Source organism: Battus philenor, unplaced genomic scaffold (assembly GCF_028537555.1).
Source record: "Battus philenor isolate CCGP_79_NKW_IND1 unplaced genomic scaffold, ilBatPhil1.0.hap1 SCAF_5, whole genome shotgun sequence".
Lineage (NCBI taxonomy): Eukaryota > Metazoa > Arthropoda > Insecta > Lepidoptera > Papilionidae > Battus > Battus philenor.
Genome location: NW_027181715.1, coordinates 2,394,518 through 2,413,661, shown reverse-complemented (window position 1 = coordinate 2,413,661; position 19,144 = coordinate 2,394,518). Strand labels below are relative to the sequence as shown.

The window sequence follows — 19,144 nt, the reverse complement described above, 5'->3', positions numbered from 1 at the left end:
TTTAAAGTGATTTAACGTATTGTAAATGTAAAACGAAATATTTGTCTCTCTACGGATTTGAATTAACAGATTTTTGTTACAATATCAATTGTTATATTTCGCTCGTCATTCACATGATGATATGTACTTTAGAGTTGTATTCCTAATATAGAATATTAATCAGTTGTTGTGTCAGCTTTGTAGATATCATTCACATAATAGTAATATTTCAACAAAATTCCCACACAACACAAGCAAATCTTCTTATATTCGACTAACCGAATTTAAAATTAATAGCTACAGCCGAGGTCTCTTCTTGCGTGCCTTCTGTTCTAAGCTCTCTGTAGAGCAAAACAGATATATAAAGAATTTCGTTAAAATAATTTTACTTTACAATTCTAGAACTAATGGTCAGTATTGACCGACATTGCATGATTTTTGAGTTTTGTAATGATAGTAGTAACGCAACTATTGTTACTATAAAAATTGTGATAGCCATCATATTAAGCGATCGTAAATGCCAAAATTGGTTTTCCAAATTGAAAATCGATTATTTTGATCTTTCCGATTCGCAGCGAACCGGAAAAAACAAGTTTCACAGCGGAAGTCGAAGTAGTACTTGATTAGACAACCGAGGAAGTTTCAAACAGTCTTTACCTTGGACCACATAAGAACATTTCTAGAAGATTGATAAAGAAAGCAGAATAGGCGCGAAATAATAATATAAAGTTTTTCGGCGCTTAGTTCTTCAACTGTTGAATATTTTAGATTTTTTGTTACTTATTTAAAACAATTTTTTTTTATTTTCTTTCTTTGCTTATTCGTATACTAATGACAATACAATTCTCAAAAAATTTTCTCTAAATGGTGCGACCAGAGAAGTACATTCAACCAGTTTTACAATTCAAAAAAGTCAATTAGATTTATTATTTAGTATTCTTGGGTTGTTTTGAAGTTTGGAAATCTGGTCGTACTGAATAACAAACATTTACTGTGAACAATTCGTTTGTAAAAATAGGCCTTGACTAACATCAGTTGAAGTGATAAAACGATGGGTGGATCATGCAAATTTTGTATACTCTTAAATAAAAAAATTAAAAAATGTAAATATCAAGTGTAAAGTTGCGAAGTGTGGCGAAGGATAAAATATGAAGCAAAAGTGAAATGTCAAATATGACGCGAGAGAGAAAGATAATGTGAAGAAAGAAAGATAAAGAAATTTTAGTGTATAGGATGAAAAAGAAAAAGGAAATGAGGAATTTATTGAAAAATATGTCCTTGTTCCAAAAAGAAAATATGGGAACGAAAGGTCCCTAATAACGGAGACCATAAAAAACATTGCACGATAAGAAAATTCGCCATTTTTAATCGCAATTTGTTTCTAATTTTCTCTCTCGATACCATCCGTCTTATAATTTAATATCTATTTACACTTCATGTTTGTCCAATTTGTAATGTTATAACTTTAATATTGACTATGAACTTAAGTTGTGACTTCATTGTATTTTTAAAATAGTCATTGTCTTATACAATAATCAACTTGTGTGTTTGTGTATTAGCTTCAACTTAATAATGCAGGTTAATTAGTTTTTATACCGTGAAGTGGAATGTAAGGGACAAAGTCTGAGGATCATGTGGTGAATCTTACATATGTTTTTAGTTTCAAAATAATTGAAGGTGTTCCATTACCGCTTATGTAAAGTAATGGGTTATTTCACACAGCTTTTCGTTTATGGGTTATTTCACACAGCTTTTCGTTTGCCGGTATTCGAACCCGCTACTATAAAAATTTTAATTTTTAACCACTGCCACTGAACCTAATATACTTTATAAAGAAAGACATTTAGCAGATACACTATTGATGGTATAGCCTTTTGACTAAATAATTATTAAGATTAGTTTATGTTTGTTTTTAATATAATATTTAACCTTGTTTGTGCAAATATAATTATTTATAATTTGTACCTATATAAATACAAAAAAGATTTATTCTTTATAGTATTGAACCTGCTATTTCGATAGTAAATCACGGTTGACGACTGCAATAAATTATTTTTATTATTATCGGGTAAATACCTTCTTAATTATTATCTCCGTTTTACCTAACATATTATTGTATATAAAGCTTATTGTGTTTAATGCGCGGCCATGTTTCTCATTGTTTTATATTGTAATGACGTCATAGCGATACTCCAGCTTGAGTCACGTTCGGCTACACGATTTGATACTTTCCAAGATAACTTGCGAAGTCATGTAAACAAAAACAATGTATTATTCCAAGTTATTCTCGTATATTCAAATGAATTGCCCTTTTTCGTGATTGACCCTCGATTTGCTGCAAATCATGAGAATTGAACTGCATTTTGTGTGTTTAAAAACCATTTATCCTATATTTTTGTGTATGTTAGCCGTGACGATGTTATAACAGGTGGTGCAAAAGTAATGACATAACGTGAACGCACCTTAATGTTTACAAATGGCGCCAAATGTCTCTGTGCTCGGTCATTTATGATATAGATATATAAATAAATATACACCATCGCTAGTTGATAACTAATTCTCTGGCACCATTTGTAAAAATTAAGACACTCACATTACTTTTTTTTCACATTATCACCACCTGTTATAATTCACTTAGCTTCCACTCTTTAGGAATGAAACTCCTAATTAAAACTGCTTTATACAGTAAGTTAATAAACTCTATATATATATTTAAGTACGGTGATTAAGTTAAAAGCGATTATAATTGTTTTTATATTATTGACAAATGATTGTTGTTGCTTTGGGTTGTTTTTTTTTTCACTCATGAAAACTCGGCCTTAAAGCCGCAGAGACCTGTTATAAATTTTTTCAGCCATTTGCCAACTATAACCTGCAATTAACCAATTGGTATAAGAATAAGAGCACCACACTTACTTAAATTTTACTTTAGTAACTTACGTCGATGTTTACTAATTTATTAGTGGTGAGAGGAATGTTAAGAATTTTTGTTTTTTTTTCTTTGGTAGAGTGTTGATGGCGTTTAACCTTAAACTTTGCTGATGTAAAACTTTAGAGAAACCAAATAATTGAGAATGTTCAAACTTTGTATAAACGTTTAATTTTTTTTGAATTTTCACATTTTAGACCTTTGTCTATCGTTGATATGAACTCACATAAATGTTGTTTTATTATCTTTACAGTTGCTGTGGTCATTTTGCGGCTGTCTACTGGTGTCGTTACTAGTCGTGTTCTTCTGTTATTACAAACGTCTGCGTTTAAAAGGTAAGATGTCCTGACTGCTGGATTCCCATCTTGATCATCGATTTCCAATAAGAGCGCTTGGAAGAATGACCTTAACAAGGTTGTATGTCTACCTTTTAGGTGGTCATCATACGCTGAGCTTACTGGTCTATGGTCTTCAATCGCAGGACCTCTAGGCCCTAACGGCCTTCTGTTCTGTCTGCGGCATGACCATAACCACTTTGACTTACCATAGGACTCCTTTCGAAACTCACCGACATAAAAAAAACTGCGAAAACCCATCAAGACATCTTTCCATCTCACACAACTACTAAGAGGGCACGGGTACTGCAAGCAGTACCTGCACCGTTTTAAAATATTCGATAATGAGACTTGCCCATGTGACGACTCCACAGTACAGACTTTTCATTACTTGCTCAGACACTGCTCCCGATTCGAATCCAAAAGACCTAACCACGTGACCTTATGTGAAAACCTTAATATGTTCAACTTACCGGAAATTCTCAAGAAAAAATCTACTGCAGAATCTTTTGATGAGTTGGCCCGGCACATTGTCCTAAATCTCAAGGCATTTAACGGTCTGTAGCGCTTGGGCAGCGACCTGAAATAAAATAATGTACCAACTAATATATAATTAAGTAAAACTTCCAAATTGTATTTTTAATATGTATAAATTATAGCCTTATTTATCCATAAGAGAAGTGTGTAAGAAAAATTTAAAAAAAATTACAAACGTTGTTGTGCCTCGCAGCTGGGAGAAGAAAGATCCGTGTCAAATATCGGCAACCCTCTCCCAACTGCCTGCGTTTAGTAAAAGCGAAAAAGAAATATTGTAAAAAAAACACTAGCCATACAAATTAAAACTAATAAAAAAAAAACACTTACTTGCTAATTCGCTGGGCTATGTCAGTTACATTCGTTCATCTACGGATCTTATTTCTGACTGAATCAGATTGATTGTAAACGAATCCCGAGTATGGGTAAAAGTATAAATCATTTAATACATGAAGAACAGAGGCCATAATGATAGATCAAATTAGTAGAAGCCATACTACTCAGTATTTTGTTTGTTAAATAAACTTGTACTCGTAATTGTTTTGTTTTGTTTTCTTTGACATTTTTTTAAGCAAAAGCGTGTCACGTGGATTTCATAGTTAAGATCGTTTGCGTATCAGTCTTTTTTTTTTTTAAAAAAACGGTAGTTTTTATATTTTATTTAAGATCATTGTGATCGTCATGTAGCTATGATGTATGATATGGTATACCTTGAAGTCGAACTTAATTACACCATTTTTGTGAAATAATAGTTTTTAGGGGCCCGACCCGAGGTTACCTAAACATCTTCCTATGCATTAGCGTTATGTCTAGATAATAGACTTGCTCCAGAACTAAAACAAGAGCAAAGAAATAAAAGAGTATGTGAAAAGAATTATTTAAAAAAATGTAAATGCCCCGTCCCAAAATCAGATAATGCAATACTAGAGGTTCTGAATAACGGGGGCCATATAAAATAAACATCGTCCTGATCAATGTAAAATGGAGGAACGAAATTAATCCAAACAATATTCTCTAAGTGCAACCGTTTCCTTTCAAATCTCTCTTCTAGTCTTCTAGCACGATACTTGAAGAGGTTTTAGACTGAGCACCGTTTACCTTCTGCCCTCTATCGTGGAATTTACATATGCCCCTTAGAAAATGTAAGACAGGTTGAAAAATAAACTCCAAATTACATTTATGAAGTGGAGAACGCCTTTTTGATTAATGTGTGTACACTACGCAGTAAATGGCAGAAAATGGCGACTACGCTGTTCTGGATCTTATAAAGCAATTTTTGTTTAGCAAAAAAATTGAACATACGACAATATGGAACACCTATACTAGTCCAGTACTTTCGTGACGGGTATTTGTTGAGCGTGCAAATTGTAAAATATCTCTAAAATAAATATTTGGGTATTTCCAGAGCTATCAGGCAATACCGGATCGGTGGACGCATGTGGGGAGCCCGCGAAGAGATTCCGTAAGCGGGACAAGATGCTATTCTACGGGAGAAGAATGCTGCGGAAGGTCAAGTCCATCTCCAACTCGGGCCAGGGTCGAAAGAGACGCGCTGTTATGCGCTTCGCCAGGAAACTGCTCCAGTTGAAGAAGGAATCGGCTCCTGAGCAACTAAAAGTGCGTGTATACGTTGAATGTCGTATTTATGATAACAGTGCTCTGCAACCAGTGTGCCGCGGTAAAAATCAACAAATTGAAATTTTACAACTTTTCATTGTACATATTTTGTATTTGAGACACACTGGCACGTCACGTTCACTCGTCTCTCGAATTTAGCTTTTGGTGTGCCGTTGATGAGAAAAGATTGCGGAGCACTGTGTTATAACTTGGAATTACTTTTTAAATTGCAATATCCAAAACTTGGAGACATGATTTTATTCTTTGAATGAAATGCGTAGTATTTTTTTGAAAAACTATTGTAGCTTCAAAGGAAGTACTTGCAGTTATTTCATCATCTTTACTACTATCACTAATAGCTAATCACCTCCATCATCGTTGTCGCCCTTCTCCGCATAATATGATATAGAATCAAAGGGCCGTGTATTGTCATTGTAAATAAATAAAGGTACAATCAAATTTCAAAAAAACAGTGTAAATTTGATAATAAAACTTAAATTCACGTATATGCTAAATATATAACACTCTTATTATTTAGATAGCCTCCATTTCTTAAATCTAAAATTAAAAGTAATTACTTGATGTAGTGTGGGTAACTTAAGTAAGTATTAAAGTTAATAAATATTACTTAATGCAAAATTCCATCTATAATCGTAAACGTTTTGAAAGATCCCTTCTTCTTATATACCGAAGGGAATGTTAATGTTGATTGTTCCTCGCAGTGTCCCTTTTATACTTTTACGAATAACTAGCGCCATCTATCGATGCCGGCCGAAACTAGATAGCTCGGACCTATATAAACTCAAAATTTGTAGATATAAAAAATTATCTCTGTTTTCTTGTCACGTTTTAACATGAGAACGACTTTATAAGTTTCTCATCTCTTTCAAAATGTCGATAAATAAACTTGAAGGGCAGTCGTTGTGACTGCGGTATCTTTCATTAAAATGCACGTTTTTAATTTTGCAATTGCTCTCCTGTTTCCGTGTTCAAGCATCAACAATATTTATTTACACAACGAAAATAGAAACAACAGTGTTGTTTATTAAAAGCGGTATATCACTATGAATCAGATATGTCATTAATAGACGCATGGACGACAGACAAGTGGTAATTTGTTGTTGAAAAATATTTATAAGTAGGATTACACTTTTAGTAGGATTTTTACATTTTCTTCTTATTATTGAATGATTATATCGTTGCATTACGTCACCTTGAAAAGTTCATATAAAATAATTATAAATAAGCGTTATACGGGTCGCGGTGAGAAGACAAACTATGCGTGTAGGTGTCCAATGATTCAGGAGTTATATACACGGAGACTGTTTACAATTTTGACCCAAACACAATGGCAGCGATTGTATCACTAATGGCGTCCGAATTTAAATTAAAACGCGCAAGAATAGTTTATACCGTATTGTGGTTGTAGTGGCCAGTAATCCGAAGCGTTCTCACGAGGGTTCTAAGTCTTTGTATCATGTTCAGGTTTTGGAACCGCCTGCGGAATATTTAGAGGAAGATCTGACTAATGACGACCGTGTTCCACCTGACGCGCTCTACATGCTGCACAGTATCCGAGTGTTTGGACACTTCGAGAAGCCGGTGTTTCTCATGCTATGCAAACACACGGAGATATTGAACTTACCAGCTGGTGCGTTCCTGTTCAAAGTTGGTGAGTGGCATCAAATATTTTTTTTTATCGCTCAGAAACACGGTCTCTTACTCTAAGCCTTGTTGGTAAACTTACAGTCTCTCAAAGAGCCAGATGAAAGTAATCGACATAGCACAGGTGATTGGCAGATTGAAGTAGCAGTTTGCAGGCCATAATGCATAAGTGGACAGTCGCGAACAGTGGTCTGAAGACCGAGGATGCAGGTCATTCTATGGTCGAAATAATAATGAAGAAAAACTTTTTTCTGTAGTATTTATTTTATGGCACCCCCTTTTTTAGGGATCTATTGTTTTCCCCTACCATGATAAAGCAGGAACTATTTATACAATTAATAATTTTTCAATGAATACTATTATTGTAACTATCCTTTTTAAGATCTTCCGTTATTTTTTTACCTACACAATATCTTGCATTCGTTCTTTAATTTTGGCTTTTTAAATAATATTGCCTTAGTTCAATATTTATGTTATTTTATTTCCATATCTATATCACAGTTAATTTTTAGTCCATTTTTAAAATTATCACGCTTTTTAATCTTTTTTTTTCTTTTTTTGTTTTATTTAAATTGTTTCAATTTTACCATTTATTTATTGGTTCTTATCGTCGATCATATGATCTTCCTATAAAAGTCTAGAAATGTCGGGCGACTTTCATTATTGATCAACAGTGAGGCGATGATTCTTTACTTTAGTATTAATAACACGTGCAAGATTTTGTGAGAGAGAGATGGCTAGTGTCTTTATAAATTATTCTCTATATAATTATTTCAATTTTTTACAATTAATTTCCATAGTCCTTTTTCTTTCTTCTCAATGTCTTTTATTTTTTCCACTAATTTCCTTGCCATACATCGCTTCAATTCCTTCCATAACTTTGTTGCGAGCTTCATAATTATGGCCAGGGTTGAAGTACACCCACAATAAGGTATTTAAATTTAAACAATGTTACTACATATGTTACATACACAGGTGACACCGACGAGAACGTGTACGTGGTACAAACGGGGCGTGTGAATGTGTACATCACTAACACGGACGGTAGCAGTCTGTCGTTGAAAGTGGTACGCGCTGGTGAGAGCGTCACTTCTCTACTGAGCTTCACGGATGTCCTCACGGTAATGTCCTTTAGAAGCTACTGTTATTTATAGTTTAATAATGTAATTACAGTACACATCGACCTTTGGAAAGAGACAATCGGCTAATTTCAGCTTCGTAGAGCGTTATCTCTTTCGCACGAAATACAAACAGTCCGGTATATATTAGGAGCTGTTAAAACAAGTATCATTTGCTTCCTTTATTAATTATTTTTATTCTTTGTATAAAATACACCAATTTTTCTATAAGTGGTGGATTTGGGTTGGGGTAAAATAATAAAAAACATGTTCTCATTACGTTTATGTATTTAATTATTGAGAAAAATTACAACTACATAATACCTGTTGTTAGTCGCCAAAATATAACGTCATTAATATGTCCAACTGTGGGCGTCTTGTGGCTAAAATGATGATGACCTTTTGATACCAAAAAGCTTCGATAGCTACTTCAACTGCCCCACAGAGGATAATGGTAGGTGTCCTTCGATATTGATGTAGACTAAGAAAAAAATATTTATTTACTTAAAGTATTTATAAATTAAATATTTTATTATTTAGTTTTAATGTATGGTGGATTATGGTTTAGAAGCATTAAAAAGAGGGATATTCTAGAATATTCTTTGTCGAAAAAATTTGCCAGTTTTATCAGTTTAGAAGGTTCACAATATATCTAAGACTTTTCTTTTTTAATTTAAAATTAATAATATTTACTCGATGGTATGTAGGAATTTTGGTTAGTTGAATTATTTGCGGAGATGATATTATAATGTGTATACCAAAACATTGTTAATTTTTATTTGGAGAAAAATATATATAAAACAAAATTTGACTTTCCATCCACATCTTCTCAGCAGCATTACTTCATACTGTCCTTTTCAATTTTTAAAAATAACAGACGATCCAAAAGTGCATTTAAATGCCTATTTGTATAAAGATATTTTGAATTTGAATTTTATAATTTCTCTTTTACTTACAGGGACATTCGCAACCGTATAAGACGGTGAACGCCAAAGCGCTGGAAGATTCGCAGGTGATAAAGCTGCCCATGAGAGCCTTCCAGGAGGTGTTCAAGGAATACCCGGACATATTTGTTCGAGTTATTCAGGTAAGCTGAAATAATTTTTATTTATATCTAATTTTAATAAAGAATATATATTAAAAAGATAGTTGATGTTGTTGTAAAGGATCAGGTTTTGAAGAAAAAATAATATAAAAGATGACTTTGTAAAGATTTCTTATTAAATCACGTTTTAGCAAAAAAGGATACTTATATTTGATTAACATAGACCAAATTTTCTAATTCTAAGTCTTATTTACAAGTTCATGGTTCCTCAACGGGTTATGGAGAGGGCTATGCTTAGAATTTCTCTACGTAATTAAATCAAGGATGAGTTGGTCCATAGACGAAAGAAAATAATTGACGTAGCGCATAGCATTAGCAAGCTATAGCAGCAAGAGGCATGCTATATAGCGTGTAGAACAGATGACTGTTGAGGCCTTTACATTTTGGAGTGGAAACCGTCCACCAGCAAAAAAGGCGTATGGAGTTCGCTTTCTTGGTGTACCGTGAGTCGCTGGATACAGGCTCCTTCAGGTCGTATTGGAAACCTATGTGAGAAGCCTGTGGCAGTGGATTTCCTAGAGCTGAAAAATGATAAGACATTTACAAAAAGTAATTCAGTACAACTGCGTTTCATGTGATTGGCTCTCTATTCTGGTTTAAAAACAATTTACATGTAATTGACAGATAATCATGGTGAGACTCCAGCGTGTCACCTTCACAGCGTTACATCAATACTTGGGCCTCAGCGCTGAGCTCGTCAATCCGGTAAGTGTTTTTGTCAATAGCTTTAAGTTCCCACTGTTGGGATTAGTCTAGTCTAATTATATATTTAGTAGTTAGATTAGTAGAATCAACTTACAATAATAAGCCGAAAACGTATTTTGTAAGTAATAGTTATTATGTATAATTTGAAATTGCTACTGCCTAACAAGTTTTAACATTATATTTTAGTTTCGAATAATGTCATGTGAAGGTTAAAGTAACATGGTTTACGGTAGATTATAAAGGGTTATCTGCTGAGGTTTTGGTACACTGTGGAACTATATGGTTTTTCACGACGGACATAGGAGGGAAATTTATTTTATATTCTTTATTGTACACGATAGAACATATAAAAAGTTTCATAATAATAAACACACAATTAATTTGTACAAAACCTTCATATAATCAAACTTGCTTGGATCGCACTTGCCTTAAAAAGAATAAAGAAATAGTTAAAGAAAAAAAAATTAGTTCACAGATAAATAATCATAGGTTTCATTAATAATTCTTAAACATTTTCTTAAAATCTATGTAGAGGGATTTACCATGATCACAGTTTGGTATTATGGCACGCAGAGGTCGCTGCTGCCAATGCTCTGGAAACTTGTGAGCAGTAGCAATCTTATATAATTATTGTACAAAATTTGAATTATATATTGTATTTCGGAAATCGAACCCGCAGCCTATGAGTCCTCTACCGCTGGGACACCACTGCACACATTGAACATAAAGTAGAATGTTAGATATAGATACATTCAATAATTTATGTTTAAATGTAAAAATAGATAGATTAAAATAGTAAAAGTAGCTTAACTAATATTAATATTTTTGGTAAAGAGGCCATTTGATTTAATGTCCGTCGCTAAAATTTCAGATTATATTTATGTTATATCTGTAGGACTGATAATGTCATGCGCACTATACCAATATACATTGAATTATTTTATTTAATAAACTTTATTGTAAACATCAGAAAAGAAATACAAATATACATAATAAATTAGAATAAAAGTGTGAAAAATGAGTGGTCTTGTTAAAGGCAATTAATATACCGGCATCTCATGTCGTATGATCTGTGTAGGGCCGAGACAAGCGTCGTTCGGGCGCTGTGTCGTCATCACCGGGCAAGTCCAGCAAGGCGGGGCTGGTGGATAGTGGCACCACCATGCACGCTCCCCACTCACCCCACCACGCCGAGCGCGCTGCTGAACATCTGGCAAGTCCTCTCTTTTATCACCTGCTTTTTTTAAATAGACTTATATAACTTTTTTTGTGTAAATACCATAAATAATTACAACGCCATCTATACAAAGTTTTAGGAAACTTAATGTGTGATCTGCCTTTATTTTGTATTATTATAGCAAGGCAAAAAGAAAAAAGATTTAAGTATAAATAAATCAATAATCAATTTTTTACAGCATAGTGGTAGATGTATGTTTTACTTAAAAATATAGTTAAAAAATAATCAATCCTTATACAATAAGGTTGTATCGGATTGTCATAATTTTTTGTTAATAAATTTTAGTTATTTCACAGAGATGTTAGTAAAAGTGAAATGAAAATAAATCGTTCTTAAAACACATTACCGACGAAAGACAATTTTTATATTAAAAGTTGTAGCGTGTAAGAGGCAATAGTGACATATATTTGTTTATATTATGTAACGAATTAATTAGTAGTTATGAATCGTTTTACTAATCTTTGAGTTAATGTTCTGTTTATTTCATTACTTAAATAAATAACTTTAATAAACCCTCCATTGCGTAAATCTGATTAAAATTTTATTAACATTGTACATGCCATATTCAATATGTATGTATGTGGATAAATAATGTTAATTTTAAATTATTTTTATAATTTTTTCTGACATTTACACTGAAAAGTCGTCATTTTAGCCCATAGACGCCCACTGCAAGTAATATGCCTACCTCAAAGATATCTTTTAGGGAAGGGGGGGGGGGCATATACGATAATCGCCACACCTAGGGGGCAGGGTGGCGATCGCAGTTTGACATTATGGTGAGCAGCGGACGCTGCTGCTCATCATTTTAAAACTTGTTTGTTAATAGTGACAATACTAAATAATTAATGCACTAAGTGTGAATTATATAAGATTGCATCCAGGGAATCGAAGTAATGATATATGATCGCAAGTCTCAGTCATCTTCCGCTGGTATACCACTGCTCGAAACGTATATTTACATAATTTATACCTTGTTTGTTTCATATTATTGAGGTTACAAAATAATGTTGAATGATGTTGCTAGAGATAAATGTTTGGTGTTGCTACAGACAAAATACTTTAAATGTAATGAAAATTTCTAAAAAAAAAATCATTTCGTTTTTTTTGTATATATCGCGGCGCCCACAGCAAGATATCTTAACTATGTAATGTGTAATAAATCTATTGAACTGTTCCTTTATCATGTTGACCTATAACGTGTTACAATCGTTATATCATTTGTCCAGTTAACTTATAACCTCTACTTCAACCCCTGTCTAACACTAACTGCGACATTATACGACAGGAGGGGGGGCATTCAACTTCATCACCCATCCATATCCAGGGCAGGAAACCTAGGCCCGATATGGTACCAGACCTAACTTCTAACACACCCCAGGTAATCCTTAGGCCATTTACCTTATTAGTATGTAACTATGACATACATATGATGTGATTATTCCTTAATAATATTAGCTATTAGCAGTTAGAGATCGGATATTCAGATGTATGTTGGCTATAAATTTTGGATGAGAAATTATTGATGTGACTTTTATTAAGGTTAAACATACAATTGTATATATACAGGCTGATTGTAAATAGGCGTAAAAAGCTTGAATTTTGAATGTATAGCTCAATTACTGTCAAATAAGGTTACAGAAGTAAAAAATAACGTGATGAAAATATAGCAAGAGAATGGACTCCCCCAAATATCGCCACGATGACCGTACTTTTGCTGCAACGACTTCTTGAAACCTTGCAAACCTGGATGATGTAGTAGTTACATCATCAGTCCTCCAAGAGGGAGTCCTACTGATACCGCTTCCACCGTCTCGTGATCGAACCTTTCGGTCCCACAGCCATCGGATGTACGAGCGATGGCTTGGATTTAGATTCTCTTCAAAGCTTTTACACCTATAATGAATTATCTCACTCAATTCAAAATTTCCTTCAAAAAATAAATGTTAACTGTACACATTCGAATCTCCGATCTTTAGTCATTTTTAAAAATAACTAATTACTTAATACGTTGTATTTTTAATTAATCATAATTATTTAATTAATTGAAGTTAATTCCGTCATGGTTAGTTCGTGAAGTACTATTAAAATATTCCTTATACTCGAATAATATATTTTTATTATACATTGTAAAGTTCTAACAGAACATACTAATGTTTACTAAAGTTTATGTTGCTGGCCGCTTCGGCCACTGTACATTCAATTTTAAATAATTCTTCTGCGTTCGAATTCATATTCGAATTTTAATTCGAATGTGGAGTAATGTGACAGCTGTCATTGCATTTGGGCAGATTTTAATGAACAAATACACATACCCGTGGTAATTTATCTGCTTCCGCTAATCGCGCTTAGCGTTAGTGTTATATTATATTTTATAATATTAATAATGCTATTATAACATAAATGCTATATTTAAAATAATTTCGTCGAGACGTTGTTAAATAAAATCGCTTCGATTCGCTATATTTTTTTCCTTCTTGCGTTGTACCTCTTATTTCTTAGGATTGTTACGTAACAGATATTTATCGGAGTATTCTCAGGACAATAGTCTTGGTGGGGTTCCCACGTCCTTCCATAGTAGAAGGTTTTTTTTAAAGAATTTAATTATCTCCTTATAAATTTTGATAATTAAATTTATATACATATGTAATAATGCCTTTTCGTAAATAGACTTTTAACATCAAATCAAATCGTATTCATGTTTTTTTGAAAATGTTACTTATTTTTTTAACCCTTTTCTTGATAATGTATCTGTAGAGATACATCAGAATTAAAAAAAATAGTGGCATCAATTTTGAACAAAAAGTAATCATTTGTATGTGAATGTTTAGGTAATTTCTTAATTTTCGAACGCTTGTTCAGTTTTTTCTGTTGGCATCCTTGGGTCTTAAAAGTCAAATAGTATGAATATTAATGTAATATTAAAAAAAATCTGACAAGTTAAGGGTTAAAACAGTCCAGTTTCCTTAATTTTATTTAGAAATGAAGGTAGGTCTGTATTTAAATAATAACTCAAATTTAATAATAACATATATATTTTCACGATCGCAGCAACAGCCAGACGTACAACCTACTTCGTCATACAAGGCCAAAGAGGGTTCATCATTCAAGAAACACAACACGGATAATCTCGACGAACAGGTTATTATATATATAGTTAATTAAATATTATGTTATTTCCAACACACGGCCTTATGTTATTATCTTAATAACATAATAAGCAATTAGGTAACCTTTTGCTTCTATGGAGGTTATGATGGTTGAGTAAATAAATAAATTGTTTAACTTTTTATTTATTAAATATAATATTTATATGTCCTATTTTATATATTTTATTGTTGTGTACAAGAAAGTGTAAATGAATAACGCTCTTTCAATTGCAGTTTGTAAAACGAACAGATGAAGATAGATGGTGTCAAGAATTGTAAAGATTCGTTTACATATGACTATTTTTTAGAAGGTGCAAATGTAAAAAATTAAATTTGTATATCTATGATAATGTTTTCAGACATTCTTTCCATGTTATCATTATCAATATCACAGATTAATTTAATTCCTAAAAAAATATAGAGATGGTCAATGACTTGCTATAAATAAATAATTATTACTACTAGCGACCAATCCGGATATAGTTATTCATCAATATAAAAATAAAAAATTAATTAGAAAATTTTACGAAACAATGACCTCATTAGGTTATTAAAATAATTTCTAACAGTCTTCGTTTTAGCCTATAGACGCCCACTGCAAGGCATATGCCTCCCCCAAAAATATCTATGAATACACCATAATCGCCACACTTTGCAGGCGGGTTGGCGATTGAAATGTGATATTATGGTACATAGTGGACTTTGCTGCCTATCCTCTATTAACTTGTGTGAATTATATTAAATTGTATCACGGGAATCGAATCCGAGACCCTCGATCACAACTCCCAGACCTCTATTGCTGGGCTCTCCTCTATTTACGGAGGAGTCCTATATCTTGCAGTGTGCAGTATGACGATTTGTAAGGCTAAATGTTACATGTGTGGTTTTTTTGTTCTTTTTTTACTCATTTCCTTCTTAACTTAATTTGTGTCGGAGGCGATTTTTTTTATTTCTTTACACACGCGACCCACTAAAGTGTATCCATTAATTAAACATAGTAATCATAGTATATTTTCAGGCTTTAATACAAATAGCGACGGATGCTTTCGTCAAGGAGTTGGGCTTGGTGAACGACAATTTGTTACGTGGTAATGTGCAAGTCCGAGATCTACCTGCTGGGACATACATCATGAAAGAGGAGAGCCATAAGGTGAATATAACCGACAATATGTTATTTAAGGTGCTAGTAAGGAAACAGACTAAATTTCTGTATTGCATTGCCTTAATACAATATGCAAGTTTTATATGGTATCCTTTTTCATTTTTTTTCTTTGGATTATACACTTATTTACAGAGATTGTATATTCTGATGCATGTTTAATTATGTAAATTTTTGTCAAGAAACTATGGAAGCGGCTTCTCTATGTTACTAGTAGATGAATTAACAAAAACATTTATTTCCGTAGTTAATGCACAAGAGCGAGACGACAGACTTGGTGTAGTTATTGGTCTTACGAATTCGCATTATGAGGTTTTTTTGACGCAAAAGCGCTTTCTACAGGATGAACGAATATACGTGTAAAATCTTTAAAGAGGTTAATTTATGTATGGTTCCATTCTTACAGTGTTTACATAAATAAATAAATACGTGATAAAAAAATTAAAATTGTTGATTGTTGTTCACTATCTGTCAAGCAGTGGTAGGCAGCCCAGTGGTATAGGACAAAGACTTGCGATCACAGGTTCGGTTCCAGGTATTTATGCAAGAAAAGACCATGATCATGTAGCTACTTCCGCCATGCAGCAGTAGTCGTGCGATAACGTGCACCGCCCGCCAGCCCGCTGATAAATGCGCATGCGGCAAACAATGCGAATTACACAACTACCACCGTTAAATCACTCAACACGTGTTGCACTCCCCCACGAGGCATCCTCAGGAGTAATGTTACACCGATTAGTGCCTAACACAGTCTATGCCCCGTTTTATCAGCGGGCAGGGGGGTTGCTGCATGGCGGAAGTAGCTATATATTGGTCCTTTTCTTACTTAGGATGGACTTCCGCAAAATAACGCCTGAATCCATTAGATAATATTAGATAATTCACACTGTTAAATAATTATATAGTATTGTCACTGCTCATAAACAAGTTTCCAGATGATGGGCAGCAGCGTTCTCTGCTTACCATAAAACCACACTAAACCCACCTTCTAAGCGTAGTATTTATAGTATATCCTCTCCATAGATATCTTTAGATGTGGTCTATGCCTTGTAGTGGTCATCTATGGGATGAAACGACAAACTGTCTCTGTTGACTTCGTACTCTACATCTCTCCAGATTTCAATATAAAAATATATTAAAGTAATATATTTCAGAGTGATCATTTTATACAGGATGATTGGAAATAAGTGTAGAAGATTTTTACTCACAAATGTATTATATGTTTATACCTTTAAATCTTCTAAACCTACCACTGACCAGTCACTTTGTACATGTTTTAAATTTCTCGGGATTTTTAATTATATTTATTTTTTATTTTGATTTATAATTAATATGAATTTAATTTCTTCTATAAGCTGTATTATAATATCGAGGGTGAACCAGAGATTGTTCAGGTAGTTACTGACTTTTAATCTCTTTATAGAATGGTTTTGTTAGATTTTTTGTTTGCCATCGGTGAAAAATAATTATCATATGACTTTTGTATTAATAATATAAACATTTACTCATCTATTTCAATACTGTATCATAACATAACTTATATAATTTACATTTTTTTTTATTGAATATGAACGTAAAGAAAAACTAAATTAAATGTTAAAAGTTAAAATATAATAACAGATAATAAATAGTTTTGTTAATGTACTATAAAAAAAACATATTATTTGAACGAATAAAGAAATTAAACATCAAAACAGTAACATCACAAAGCAACTTTTTTAATTTATATTTTTTTTATGTGCATGGTTTTTTGCGTTTAGATACAAAGTCATCAACATCTGCAATCTACAGTTTTAATGTCTTTGGATGATTTCTGAACTGTTTTATGTGTTATGTTGTGTAATCAGATGCAATGGTGAAATGGGATATCGATAAATTTAAATTGAATAATGAATATGAAAGGGAACATTTCTGTTGAAGTCTGCATGTATTTTTTGAAAGAATTAATTTTATCATTTCATAACATACAGTAATAGGATTCTCAAGATCAAAAATACCGAAGAAATTAGTTTACAGATTGACTTTAATGTTGACATATTTGACTTTCGATTTGTTCAGGATGTTGCTTTGGTGTACCTTCTATCTGGTGCGCTCCTGGTGTCACAAAAGGTGGCAGAAGGCGAAGGAGAAGTCCACATGTTCACTGCTTATCCAGGTAAGCTGGCATATACATCTATGAACAGAAAGTTTTAGCAATAAAGGAGTTAACGCTAAATCTGTAATCGTCACAAGAGTGGAAAGGACTCCATGATCGATTTTAAGAGTTTTATGGAAACATTTATGTTGTGTGAGTATTGTTAGTCATTTTATGAACTAAGTAATAGTATGATGAAATAAGTGCTTATCTACCTAACGGGAGAGTCCCCCACTAGATGGACCGACGACATATTCAATTTTGTGGGAAATCGCCGGATACGTGCATCGCAAGTTCAGTAACCGTAGCGATCTTTGGGGGGAGGTACAGGCTTCCCCTCTTTCAGTCGACAAACGGGATTAGGAACAGATTTAAGCCGGTCTGTCGGTTGAAAACAAGAAGGAATACTTGTCATTTACGCCTTTTGTTTAGCAATAAAATTTTTAATCACACAGTTTCTGTAAGAGATCAAAGAAGAGATAAGGAGAACCATAGATGAAGCGAGATAACGAGGAGCCGGCGCCATTTGTCTAATAAGCAATAAGCATATTTACTTTTTTAAGACGTAGTATTTTTCTTATAAAAGGCGCCACATATAACAAATGTATGTAATAGTATGGAATAGTAAATGAGCCACGTGTTTCTGAATGTTGACGTCAGTTTACTTTTACTTACTTTTAGCAATCGAATTAAAAGTTTCTCAAGAGTACTAAACCATTAGTTTTTGCTATACATAATAATCAACGAATTTGTTAATTTAGTTCAACTAAAATTAATTATTTAATTTAAATCAATATTCTTTATTGTACATGCTAAACGTAATAGTTTCATAATAATAAACAAAAAATTAAACGAGAGGTCTTATCACACAAGGCAAATTCTTCCAGAAAACCATTCTGTGGAAATAGAACAGGAATAAATAATAGATCGACATATATACATACAAACATATAATTATTATTTTTAATTATTTTATAAATAAATCTAATATTATACAATTGTTTATCAGGTGAAGTGGAAGGCGGTTTGGCGGTTCTGACTGGCGAGCCGAGTTTCTTCTCCATCCGAGCGAAGCATTTCTCCCGTATCGGGTTGCTTTCAAAAACTACTGTGTACAGCATCATGCGGGAACGTCCCTCCGTGGTGCTCCACATCGCTAACACCGTTGTCAAGAGGCTCTCACCGTTCGTTCGACAAGTGGATTTTGCTCTGGATTGGGTAAGAGACAGTTTCTTTGATTCAATCATATCTATAATTATTTTTATAACAAAATTACAATTTAAATCCCTTTGTATCCATAATATCTAGTATATTTAATTAACTTCTTTTAGGCTAAAATAACACGGGTTTTAAATAGGAATTGTAACAGGTTGTTGAAAATAAGTGAATGTAAAATTGTGCTATGGCTAAATGTGGTCTGTTGGTGACAATGTAGTTAACAACATATGTTTCTTTCTAAATTATGTATTAATACAAAA

At 33.0% G+C, this 19,144-nt stretch overlaps 1 protein-coding gene across 2 annotated transcripts in view; it reads left to right on the top strand.

The window, feature by feature from the left end:
- The first annotated feature begins 5,186 nt into the window (after window positions 1–5,186).
- Window positions 5,187–19,144, top strand: part of sws (patatin like phospholipase domain containing sws) — a 34,428-nt gene continuing 20,470 nt past the window's right edge. For both annotated transcript variants that reach the window (XM_068772480.1, XM_068772479.1), the window contains exons 1-11: window positions 5,187–5,394; window positions 6,880–7,066; window positions 8,035–8,180; window positions 9,136–9,264; window positions 9,907–9,987; window positions 11,066–11,200; window positions 12,513–12,605; window positions 14,276–14,365; window positions 15,392–15,523; window positions 17,591–17,687; window positions 18,676–18,884. In XM_068772480.1, the coding sequence (XP_068628581.1) occupies window positions 5,254–5,394; window positions 6,880–7,066; window positions 8,035–8,180; window positions 9,136–9,264; window positions 9,907–9,987; window positions 11,066–11,200; window positions 12,513–12,605; window positions 14,276–14,365; window positions 15,392–15,523; window positions 17,591–17,687; window positions 18,676–18,884 (1,440 nt within the window). In that variant the 5' untranslated portion in view covers window positions 5,187–5,253. The remainder of the gene's footprint in view (window positions 5,395–6,879; window positions 7,067–8,034; window positions 8,181–9,135; window positions 9,265–9,906; window positions 9,988–11,065; window positions 11,201–12,512; window positions 12,606–14,275; window positions 14,366–15,391; window positions 15,524–17,590; window positions 17,688–18,675; window positions 18,885–19,144) is intronic.